The sequence below is a fragment of the Rhineura floridana genome, chromosome 5, assembly GCF_030035675.1.
Source record: "Rhineura floridana isolate rRhiFlo1 chromosome 5, rRhiFlo1.hap2, whole genome shotgun sequence".
NCBI lineage: Eukaryota > Metazoa > Chordata > Lepidosauria > Squamata > Rhineuridae > Rhineura > Rhineura floridana.
Genome location: NC_084484.1, coordinates 18,802,133 through 18,814,796, shown reverse-complemented (window position 1 = coordinate 18,814,796; position 12,664 = coordinate 18,802,133). Strand labels below are relative to the sequence as shown.

At 44.8% G+C, this 12,664-nt stretch overlaps 1 protein-coding gene across 2 annotated transcripts; it reads left to right on the top strand.

The window, feature by feature from the left end:
- The first annotated feature begins 6,075 nt into the window (after positions 1-6,075).
- On the top strand, positions 6,076-12,261 carry PCDH9 (protocadherin 9). 2 transcript variants are annotated; one of them, XM_061629961.1, is made up of 2 exons: positions 6,076-6,860; positions 8,131-12,261. In XM_061629961.1, exon 2 carries the CDS (start codon positions 8,258-8,260, stop codon positions 11,354-11,356), a length of 3,099 nt encoding a protein of 1,032 aa, XP_061485945.1. In that variant the 5' UTR covers positions 6,076-6,860; positions 8,131-8,257; the 3' UTR covers positions 11,357-12,261. The 2 variants fall into 2 exon arrangements, with proteins under 2 accessions (XP_061485945.1, XP_061485946.1); XM_061629962.1 differs by lacking the exon at positions 6,076-6,860 and adding an exon at positions 7,013-7,480.
- Positions 12,262-12,664: the final 403 nt, after the last annotated feature.

Sequence of the window (12,664 nt, the reverse complement as noted above, 5' to 3'; positions counted from 1 at the left end):
GCCTAGGGCTGATGGGAGTTGTAGTTCAAAAAAGTAACTTTTCCAAGCTCTGATCCACACCAGGTCTTTATTTCACTTTGGACTGTCATGGCTTCTCTCAAAGAATCCTGGGAAGTGTAGTTATTGAAGGGTGCTGAGAGTTTCTAGGAGATGCCCTGTTCCCCTCACAGACCTTCAATCAGAGTGGCTGATTGTTAAACCAGTCTAGCTACTGGAGCTCTGTCAGTGGAACAGGAGTCTCCTCTCAGCACCCTTCACAAACTACACTTGCCAGGATTCTCTGAGGGAAGCCATGACTGTCTCAAGTGAAATCAAAGTCTGGTGTGGGTGTGGCCCCCTGATTAGGCAAGCCCAGCAGCTGTGAGTCTGGCAGTTGGTTCTTAACTGAGCATGCCCCGCATTATCATAGGGTGCCAGCCAAAATGTCTTAAATGAATTAAAAATCAGCCAGGCATTTTTTTTTAACTTTTAAACTGCAGAAGATGAAGGTCAGAGTATGGGGCAAGGTCAGTATTAGGATTACAGGTAGTCTGTGAACATGGCTGATTTTTAATGAATTTCAACAGATTAGGAGAACTCTGAGAGAAAAAAGTCCAAATGGGCTCTGGGGTTTTCTCTCTCTCTTTAGACTTTGAACTCTCGATTCTCTCTGACTGTTTTGTGTATCGCCATGAAAATTGAGTGTGTTGTTAAACAAGCGTTTCTGAGTTCAGGACTATAAGTTTTGTAAGATTTTGTTTTGAAATGAGCTTATGGGAAGCATCAGGATGGCATGGGGGTATTTTCAATTTAACATTGTGGAATGTGAATGAAAAATGCACTCTGGCTATAGTATACAGCCATTCTCGTGGCTGTATTATTTATTTATTTATTATTTATTTTTAAAACTTATATACCGCCCGACTAGCAATAGCTCTCTGGGCGGTGAACATAGATACAATAAAATACAATATAATACAAAAACATCAGTCTAAAATCAAATTTCACAATCTAAAAACAGCAAAGGCTAAAATCAAATTACAAACATTACAATCATTAACAAAAAATTAAAATGCCTCGGAATAGAGAAAGGTTTTAACCTGGCGCCGAAAGGATGATAGTGTCGGCGCCAGGCGAACCTCCTCGGGGAGACTATTCCATAGTTCGGGGGCCACCACTGAGAAGGCCCTTGATCTTGTCACTGCCCTCCGGGCCTCCCTATGAGTTGGGACCTGGAGGAGGGCCTTCGTAGCAGACCGTAGTGTACGAGCCGGTTCATAGCGGGAGAGGCGTTTAATTTCTCACATTGGTTTCCTGCCTCATGGCTGGTAATATGGAGGTTTTCCCATTTATCATCAGTCCTGTAAGGCTGTTTTGGTTGAGAGTAACTGGCCTAAGGACACCCAGTGAACTTCAAGGTCAGGTGTGGGAGTTTTTAGCCTATCTCACCTCCATAATCTAAATTTAATTTTCAATTTAGACACCAGATTTCAATACGGAAAATGACTTTCAGCTTACTTACTCCTAGCACATCGATGGAGCTTTCTTTTTTACCACCATGAATTCTTACTTATATTGGTGTTCTGAATTAATCTTATAGGTCCATATATATGTATTATTTAAAATAGGCTATGGGGAATACATTTCAAATATGCAATAAACACATATTAAATGGAACCAATGCATAAACCACAGATGGTAAAAACAACAAAAGCTGCCCCCTTTCCTTTTGAACTGGATTTGCTAAGATGGCCAGGCACTATAAGGCTGACTGATGAAATTTTCCAAATAAAGATTTAAGGAAGAATGTTGGCACTAGCTGGTAGGGCTGCTTTGTTGCACGTGCCTGTGTGTGGTTTACAACAGAAATTAATAAAGAGACAGAGATGAATAAAGATAATTTCCTAATCTTAAATAACCTTACACTGAAAGTTCCCTACATTTTAGAACCCCGATTTCCCTTCTTGTGTTTACTGAACACTCCATTGTAATGCCTGAAGAGGGATCTTGTGTCATTTTGTTTTGATACCCGCTTTGTAGAAGGTAAATAACTAATCCAGTTTTCTGTTGATAAATGCATAATTTACCTGGCTGCTTTCCGGAATAAAATAGGTATAGAAAAAACAAGATACAGAGTGAAGTAAACAATAATGTTTTATTCAGTTTCATGAGCTTTTTAAATTAGCAAACAAATAAACCCAAATCCTGTTTTTTTTAAAGAATTCTCATCTGACCCTGAAGAAAGGAAAATGAGAAAGGTGTGCAGGAGTCAACGGGACCCAGACAGAAGCTGGAGTCAGAAAAATATGAATTATAGATGAAGAGGCATGTCTTAAATATAACATTGAAACAAATTAAAGAAGGCAAGAGAGCAAAGTGTTATGCAGTGGTGGCCAGAGGAGAGCTCCTCAAGCAGTTCCTTATGAGGATGTAGAGCAGGGGTGAGGAAGCTGTGGCCCTCTACATGTTGCTCGACTACAGATTCCATCCAGAGCTTGGAAAAGTTACTTTATTGAACTACAACTCCCATCAGCCCCAGCCAGCATGGCCACTGGATTGGGCTGATGGGAGTTGGAGTTCAAAAAAGTAACTTTTCCAAGCTCTGCCAACCCCAGCCAACAGGGCCAACCGTCAGAGATGATGGGAACTGGAGTCCAGCAACATCCAAAGGGCCACAAGTTCCCCTGCCCAGATGCTCTATTATTACATGGGATTTTCCTGTTTCCTTAGTGCTCTTGCAGTGCTGGACCTGCTACTGAAGGTTGAAATGATGCTGGGCAGGAAGAAAGGTTCTCTTTCACACTGAGAGGAACTGTCCCAGAACTATTATGGACAGGCACACCAAGTGAAGCTATGTCTGCAGAACAAGGTAACAGTCCTCCTTCCTTCATTAATTTATTTTTTACATGGAATGTTATATTTATTTTATTTAATATTTATTATTATGGATTAATCACAATTCAGTACTCCTGTCCTCACAACTGCTGGACATGGTTTGACCTCTAGACCATGTAGACAGGCATAAAAGAATGGAGGACGGAAGAATTTTGTTTGTGTCATATGACATATGGAACATTATAAGGACACATTTTTATGTTTTTTTAAAAAAGCAGTACAACAACAGTGTTTATATTACAGATTTATATTGGTTTTTAATATCATTGCACTTTTTTCATATTACTATTTTTGTAATCTACCTAGTGTGGTTTTGGAGGCATCTTTAAAAACGGTTAAAGTGAACTTTTGGCCTTCTCCTCCTCCTCTTCCTTTTGAAATCTCACAGGTGGAGGGAAGGGTACATTTTGCTCTGCAGGCACAGCATATAAATGTATACACATATAAATGCTATGGTATCTTGCAATTGCTATGATATAGTGCATAGCTAAAGATTTCACACCCTACAAGTGGTGAAGTTCTGAATTGTTGTATACCTTATTATAATATAGGACAATTAATTCCCCTCTCCCTCATGCACAAGTATAACTTTAACTCTTACCCTTTTTGTAAATAAGAAAGAACCCTTTCCTTTTAAGGACAAGCTATTATAAATGGAAATATAGCATCTGGCAATGAAAAAGAGCATTCCACACTCTTGAATAGGTAAGACCATGTGATACGGCATATGGTCTAAGAGTAGAAATGTTACATGAATTAACCTGTTTTTACCTATGAAATGCTGGAGGATACAGGGAAAGGCATAACATAGGTAACTCCCAGCATACACAATTTAGTCATGCTTTGGAACCAGTCTAGCAAATGTGGTGTGTACACTCTCCGCTTTTTCACCTCAACCATTAAAGGGGCGGCGGGGAGGGGGGAGAGATACTGAACACTATTGGACCCAAGACAAACCTCTGTGGAATTTCACTCCTTATCTTCTCCAACCCGGAGAGCAATCCATTAACTGGTACTCCTTGAGTGCTCCTTTTCAGCCATTTGTACACCTAATCTATTCCACCACCTTTTAACCTGCATTTCTCCAGCTGACATATGGGAATGTCATGCTCAGGATATTGCTGTCAAAAGCCAAAAAGCTCACTTGTTTTGCATTTCCATCAACCAGTGGGGCCTATAAATAGCATAATCTTGACCTGCTTGGAGCAGAACTACAGAGCCAGACTATGTTGGAAGTGAGTAAAGAGTAAGCTGGGAAAGCAGGAAGGTTGTCAAGCACTCGGCAGGCCACAGAACATCATTGGTGGACTGCAGTTCAGCTTGATGGGTTGAAGAGGTGCCTTAGCAAATGTAGATTGTGACCCCATCCTTCCAGTATTGGGGTAGATGGGTGGAAAGCCCACCAGATTCTGATAGCCGGTTTACAGCCTGATCCTATACAGGTTTATTCAGATGCGAGTCTGACTGAGTTCAATGGGACTGTCAGCCTACTTTTATTTAGGACTACAGCCTAAGGCTGCAATGGTAAGCATACTTACCAGGGTAATCCCACCAACTGGCTTTAGTCCTGAGTCAATATGAATTAAATCCAGATGCTGGAAACATTTAGCACCACCCTGCAACCAGCCAGCCACTTGAAATGCAGCCATTGCTGATTGTACTCATTTCCTGGGCTGACATCAGACCTAGGCCCCTCACACTTTGGAAAGGCCACTAGGGCTGACTACTGGCTGGCTGCCACTCAGGAGCAACCATCTCTGCGAGCCTGTCTGCTCTCCCCTCTTGGTAGAGACGATGCCCTACTGAGAGGAAGTAGACAGGTGAGTGGAGGTGGCCGCTCCTTGGGTTGGTGAGCAAGGAATGGTGGCAAGAAGCAGCCCAGGCTTCCACTTGCTCGCTTGCTGAGCCATCTCCTCTTGGATACATGAACAGTGGGTCCACAAACATCTACCTTTGTGGGTAAGGAAGCAGTGGAGGCAGCTGCCAAACAACCTCTTCCCTTTGGGGGAGCTGTGGGGAGTACTGTGTCCAAACCTAGACGCACACCACCCAGAGAAAGTGCAAGAGAGCATGCATAAATGGTGGCAGCTGCTTCTTGCAGCTGCTCCATTGCTTGGCTGCTCACTTGGGTGAGCAAAGGAACCTTTCCTTTGAAGGGCAAGTTATTATAAAGGAAAATACAGCCTCCAGTCGTTTGCTCGCTCCCTCTGGCTGGCACAGTGGGCCCAGTCCCAAACACACTACCCAGAGAGAGCGAAGGTGACAGCAGGTGCCGCCTGCACATGCCTCCACCGTCAGTCATCCACTCTGCCAAGTAAGTAGTGACTACAGCTCTAACAGAAGCATCGGCCACAGAGGCACTGCTGCGAGGGTGTAGCAACTGCCTCTCCCAAACAAGGGCCTTGCCCCCCCACCTAGAAATATACTTTGCCCCTCCCCCCATTTTTTTTTCTGGTGCCGCTACTGATAGACTGCCTTCATCTGCTCGCCCTCTTCTGCTGGAGAGCACACCAGGCCCGCTCAGTCACCACACTGGCCAGAGAGACATCTCTGCTGCCCAGTCACCCACTTAGGCAGGCAAACAAGCAGGGCAGGTGGCGGCAAGATAAGTCACCATTGCCTTCTCTTCCCTCTGGGAGGATGGGTCCCTCTGGGGAAAGCAAGAGGGGCAGCCAGGAACCAGCCCTGTCACTCCCACGCATCCCAGGTGTCAAATGAGAGGCGCTGGGGCTTAGACCGGTCCTATTCCCTAAGCTTCAGAATGTGAGGCTAAAGATACTCTGCACACACTCAGAGGAGTAAATTCCTTTCGGTAAGAGTGGGATAGAAAGGGGGAGAGCAACAAAGGCTCAACTACAGCATATAGAAGACACGAGCTGGAGGTTCCGGTGCCGACAATGGCTGCTGTCAGCTCTGCCTGGGCACGCTGGAACCGAAGCATCCCCCTCTCGACCCCCACCTCATCCCGCATCAGACGTCTCCCCCACCGCTGCCCGCAGCCTTATTAACCATTCTGCACAGCGGCAAGCAGAGAGTTCTCTGCTTCCCCGCCTCCAGAACCTGAACGACTTGCCCACCCGCCTGTCACCGAGCTCGCTCAGCTTCCGTCCCCGCCTACTGCGTAGCCGACCAATCCGACGCCGCGGAGGGGCGTTGCTTAGCCTTGCTCACGCCCTCCCTCTGGGTTTATTGAGAGTTATATCAAGAAATTCAGTTCAGAGCGAAAGAGAAGAGAGAGTATAAGAGAGAGAGAGAGACCAGGAGGGAGACGGGGAGGGAAAGCGCGTGCGGCTTCCTTCCAGCCAAGGAATAAACCGATTCGGATTTGTACGCTTTGCAGCCATCACCCCACGAGGAGATCAAAGACAAGAACGAGAAGCATTCCCGCCCCCGCCGAACTCGGTGATATTTCCATTCAGGAAGAACTTGCGGGCTCAGTTTTTGCCTCCGTTTCCAGGCGCTGGTGCTGATGACAATGAGAGAGGAATGGGAATTAACGTGCGGTGCAGAGCGTGACATGCCCCTGATCTAAAAAAAAAGTACGCTGGGATTGCTGGCTGGCTGGCTGACTTGGGTTTGTTTCGCTGATGGTGTCGCCTGCGCCACGTTCCAGACGCCCAAGAGGGATCAGCATCGCCGTGATGATGATGATGAGAAATAAATAAGTAAGAGGGAGAAGGTGGAGAAAGAGAGAGAGAAAGAAGGATGACTAATCCGGACAGAACTGTGAATTTGTTCTCTGGAGTTGTTAATTTGCCATCGAGAAGCATCACCTTTTGGCTGAAGAAGGAGGCATCCGCCTTACCGATGGCTGGCTGATTTCTCTCTTCCCCTCCACCGCCCTCCCCCCCCCAAAAAAACCCCACGAATTTGGTGGCTTGTTGTGTACCAGATGCATTGTGTGGTGCTTCCTCTGTGTCTCGGTCCTGGAAGATCGAATCCTTCCTCGGCTGCTGCAGTTCATCGGCACACGAAAAAGCGGCGATGTAAGTGCAAAGTTACACGCGCTTTGGGGGAAGGGGGTATTTAATAAAATGAAATTCGACAAAATTGGTCCCAAGGTAATATTCCCGTGGGAGGAAGGGAAATCTCCGCTTTGCCTCGGGCTTGAGTTGTGCTAGCTCTGCAGCCCATACCTGCCTGCATCAGGGTAATGGAAATGATCACGGCTATTACCGCGTACCTTTTAATGCAGATGTAAGATCAGTGCTTCAGACCAAACTCTCCCCGCCCCCCAATCTATAAGGACGCCCAGAGCTTTATTTGCTCCCGTAAGGACGTCTGAGTAGAAGTCTCCCTCTCTTCTTCTTAAGCACCACTATTAGGCTGCAGTATTTATGCGTGGCAGCTGTTTGCTAATAACACATCCGGAGGGGCAGCCGAGTGTCATTGACTGCATCGCACCCCCCTCCCGCAAAACACACTCCCCGTCAAAAAACCAACCAACCATCCCCAAATACCATCCTTCTGTATTTTCTTTGTAAACATCTGGCTTGCTGCTTCGGAGTTGGTTCAAGGCTGCCTCCTCCCCAAATCTTCTGTTTATTTTGAAGTTGGACGTTCTCAGGCAGAAGCAAGCCACAGATACATGCAACATCTGGAGAAGGTGACATTTTGCTTGGCTTTGGGGAAGAAACTAGAGGTCCTGTTATTGTCTCCTTTAGTTAATGAAGATGGGAAGTAGCCAGAGAGCTACTGCAGAACCAGCTGTACAAGCAGCTTGTCTGAATTGTAGATTCTACCTAAACCATCCGGTAGCACTACCATAGGATAATACACAAAAGCAAGAGAAAATGGGGGGGGGGAATCCAGCAAGGTAATTTGAGTAGAAGAAGGCAGGGTGCATGACAGCTCTAAACTGCAGTTAGCATACCATTCATGCTATGCATTGTTCTAAAAAAGCTTCCACTAAATTTATGGATAGAAGAGGAAAACATTGTATGGTGATGTGCTCAGTACACTGGAGTGATATGGAGAAGTGTGTGTGAGAGAGAGGGAGAGGGAGGGAGGGAGCTTCTTACCCCATCAATCCTGCAACTAGTTAATTTCATTCTGAGTGTGTGGTATACAGGCACATTCATGGAAGGGAATTGCTTGCGTGCTCACAAGAGAGAAAGGAAGGGAGCAGGTGGTGGGTGTTTTTTAGTTGTAAGTGTGTTGCAGAAATGTGGAGCAAGACTTAGCAGTTACATCTGGTATCAGTTAAAATGAGAGAATAACACATCTTTTTTATTGTTCCTGTGATTGTGTTGACAGTGGCTGTCTGGAAGCAAGAGCTCTGATGTGATGCATCCTACACTCCTCCCCTTGCAAACCAGGCAACATCCCTTCGTGGAACCCCTGAAATCCTAAAATCCTGAGAAGGAGCTATAAACACATTATCATGGACCTGAGGGATTTTTACCTGTTGGCTGCCCTGATTGCCTGTTTAAGGCTGGATTCTGCTGTGGCTCAAGAACTTATTTACACAATCCGAGAGGAGTTACCAGAAAACATCCCCATTGGGAACATACCAAAGGATCTGAATATTTCTCACATCAATGCCGCCACAGGAACCAGTGCTAGCCTCGTATACAGACTGGTCTCCAAAGCAGGGGATGCACCCTTGGTGAAAGTGTCCAGCACCACAGGGGAGATCTTTACCACCTCCAACAGAATTGACAGAGAGAGACTCTGTGCTGGAGCTGCGTATGCCGAAGAGAATGAGTGTTTCTTCGAACTGGAGGTGGTGATTCTCCCCAATGACTTTTTTCGGCTGATCAAAATCAAAATCATTGTGAAGGATACGAATGACAATGCCCCAATGTTTCCATCCCCTGTCATCAATATCTCGATACCTGAAAACACTCTGATCAACAGCCGCTTTCCAATTCCATCAGCCACAGACCCTGACACTGGTTTCAATGGGGTGCAGCATTATGAGCTTTTGAATGGGCAGAGTGTCTTTGGGCTGGATATCGTGGAAACTCCAGAAGGCGAGAAGTGGCCTCAACTGATTGTGCAGCAGAATTTGGACAGGGAGCAGAAAGATACCTATGTGATGAAAATCAAAGTCGAGGATGGAGGAACCCCCCAGAAATCCAGCACGGCTATCCTCCAGGTCACAGTAAGTGATGTCAATGATAACAGGCCAGTTTTTAAAGAGAGTCAGGTGGAAGTTCACATACCAGAGAATGCCCCTGTAGGTACCTCGGTCATTCAGCTTCATGCCACAGACGCAGATATAGGAAGCAATGCGGAAATCCGATATATTTTTGGTGCCCAGGTTGCTCCTGCAACTAAAAGACTCTTTGCTTTAAACAACACAACTGGGCTGATTACAGTTCAGAGGGCCTTAGACCGAGAAGAGACTGCCATCCACAAGCTGACAGTGCTGGCCAGTGATGGTAGTTCTACACCTGCCCGGGCAACTGTTACCATCAATGTGACTGATGTTAATGATAACCCCCCTAACATAGACCTCAGGTACATTATAAGCCCCATCAATGGCACAGTGTACTTATCTGAGAAAGACCCAGTCAATACCAAGATTGCCCTAATTACAGTCTCGGATAAGGATACTGATGTGAATGGCAAAGTGATCTGTTTCATTGAGAGAGAAGTGCCATTTCATTTGAAGGCCGTTTACGACAACCAGTACTTGTTAGAGACCTCTTCCTTGCTGGACTATGAGGGCACCAAAGAATTCAGCTTTAAAATAGTTGCCTCTGATTCTGGCAAGCCCAGTTTGAACCAGACTGCCCTGGTAAGAGTTAAGCTGGAGGATGAAAATGACAACCCTCCAATTTTCAGTCAGCCTGTAATTGAGCTGTCAGTTTCAGAAAACAACCGCCGTGGTCTGTACTTAACAACTATTAGTGCCACAGATGAGGACAGTGGGAAAAATGCAGACATTGTTTACCAGCTTGGCCCCAACGCCTCTTTTTTTGATCTGGACCGAAAGACAGGAGTTTTGACAGCCTCCCGAGTCTTTGACAGAGAAGAGCAGGAGAGGTTCATTTTTACTGTTACGGCCCGAGACAACGGCACCCCTCCCCTGCAGAGTCAAGCTGCTGTAATCGTTACAGTATTGGATGAGAATGACAACAGTCCCAAATTTACTCATAATCATTTTCAATTTTTTGTGTCAGAGAACTTACCAAAGTATAGCACTGTAGGCGTGATCACGGTGACTGATGCAGATGCAGGGGAAAATAAAGCTGTGACTCTTTCCATCCTGAATGACAATGAGAATTTTGTTCTGGATCCTTACTCTGGAGTTATAAAGTCAAATGTTTCTTTTGACCGAGAGCAGCAGAGTTCCTATACCTTTGATGTCAAGGCTATTGATGGAGGACAACCACCTCGCTCTTCTACCGCAAAAGTTACAATAAATGTGATGGATGTTAACGACAACAGCCCTGTGGTCATATACCCACCTTCTAATACTTCTTTTAAGCTGGTGCCTCTCTCAGCTATCCCTGGCTCTGTAGTGGCTGAAGTGTTTGCTGTTGACATTGACACAGGAATGAATGCTGAACTTAAATATGCAATTGTAAGTGGAAACAACAAAGGCTTGTTTCGTATTGATCCAGTGACAGGTAACATTACCCTGGAAGAAAAACCTACTCCTACTGATGTGGGGCTGCATCGATTAGTGGTCAATATTAGTGACCTGGGTTATCCTAAATCTCTGCATACCCTTGTCCTTGTGTTTTTGTATGTCAACGACACAGCTGGAAATGCTTCTTATATTTATGACTTGATCCGCAGGACTATGGAAACGCCATTGGATAGGAACATTGGGGACAGTAGCCAGCCTTATCAAAATGAGGACTACCTTACCATCATGATTGCGATTGTGGCAGGTGCCATGGTTGTCATTGTGGTGATATTTGTCACCGTTCTGGTCCGCTGCCGCCATGCCTCCAGGTTCAAAGCTGCCCAAAGAAGCAAGCAAGGCGCCGAGTGGATGTCTCCCAATCAGGAGAACAAACAGAACAAGAAAAAGAAGCGGAAGAAAAGGAAGTCTCCTAAGAGTTCCCTGTTGAATTTTGTTACCATTGAGGAATCCAAACCCGAGGATGCAGTTCACGAACCTATCAACGGGACCATTAGCCTTCCAGCTGAGCTGGAGGAGCAAAGTATAGGAAGATTTGATTGGGGCACTGCACCGCCCACCACGTTTAAGCCTAACAGCCCTGATCTTGCCAAGCATTACAAATCTGCCTCTCCACAGTCCGCTTTCCATCTAAAGCCTGACACTCCCGTCTCAGTGAAAAAGCATCATGTGATTCAGGAACTCCCTTTGGACAACACCTTTGTTGGGGGTTGTGACACCCTTTCCAAACGCTCTTCCACTAGTTCAGATCACTTCAGTGCCTCAGAGTGCAGTTCCCAAGGAGGCTTCAAGACAAAGGGCCCCTTGCACACCAGACAGGTAAACGAGCACTTTTACTGGTCTATAAGTACTGCGTACAAGTGCCCACTCAACCAGTATTAAAGTGCCAGGATATCTTTTCTTTCACTGTAATATTAGCTTAGTTATAATATGCATAGGGAAGGGGGGGATACCTGCCCCTTTAGTATCTCGGGGGCAGAACTATGCATTTTTAGGATGAATATGATGGTCCAAAGTTGTAAGTTGCCAACTTTTTTATTTTAGAAAGAACATGCACACACTCATATAAAAGTTTATTCACGCACACACACCTATTCAGAACTTAAAGGCAAATGTGTGAAGTTTGTCAAGAGCATCTCAGTATAGAGGTTTATTGAAGAAGAAAACATTTCTCAGTCTGCCAATTTCAAGTCAAAGGGAAAAAATCTACATATACATTGACTGTTTAAGGATTTAATGTTTTAACTTCTGATAAAAGAAAAGTTGGTTCCACTTGAGGCTGGCTTAAGTACCTTTTCTTTGTTTCTGTTTATTTCAAACTGATTTGGAACATTTGTAAGTTATTGTTGTTCAGGGGGTTAATTTTTGTCCTCACAAAGGCTCAAAGATTGTGTTGCACGGTGCTTGTTTAGCAGGATATAACTAAGCTATCAGGAAGTCTTCCTCTCTTTTGAATTACAATGATTTTTGTTGTACAGCAGTAAAGTTGTGTGTTAGAGAAGAGAATTTTTGTTTTGTTTGTGTTTTGTTGTTGTTAAAAATTGCCAAAGTACACTTTCAAAATGAATGCATTTGCTCTGAATAAAAAAATGAATTATGCAGAGAGAGAGAGAGAGAGAGAGAGAGAAATCACTCCATTGTAAATATGTTCTCTTATTAGTAGTGCATAAGTGATCTGTTATAACTCATTTTAAAGCTGTGAAATACGCCATATGATGAAGGATTAGGATGTTAGGAAAACTTCATTTTTCAACCAAATCCCACATTAGGGTTTTTGGGTTATTGTTTGTTAGGTCAAATAATTCCTTGCTAATAAAGATTTAAATGCAGTGCTGTGTAATTCATTTCACTGGTGCTTGTCTTTTGCCACTAAATTAGAATGTCAGAATGAGCCTGTAGATGGCACTAAGGTACTATGTGGCTTGGGCTGGCTGGCTGCCAATCCTGCAGTAGATAAGAAATGGGGGAGGGAAGGTTCAAACTGGTACTAAAGCCAAAGAAACCTTTTATTTAATGACAGTCGCACTGAAGCGACCGGTAGTTAAGCTAGCATGTTTTGCAGTAGCTCCTTAGCGCTTAGTTTTCATTGCATCAGTTGTCTAAGGCTTTAGCTATCAAGCACCTATTGCTGTTGGCATTAGATTCTCTTGAGTTTGGTGGATTGTTTCGGCTGATCACAGGGTCCATGGC

Coding starts and splice junctions, on each gene's coding strand:
- PCDH9 (XM_061629961.1), top strand. CDS start 8,258: ATGGACCTGAGGGATTTTTACCTGTTGGCTGCCCTGATTGCCTGTTTA.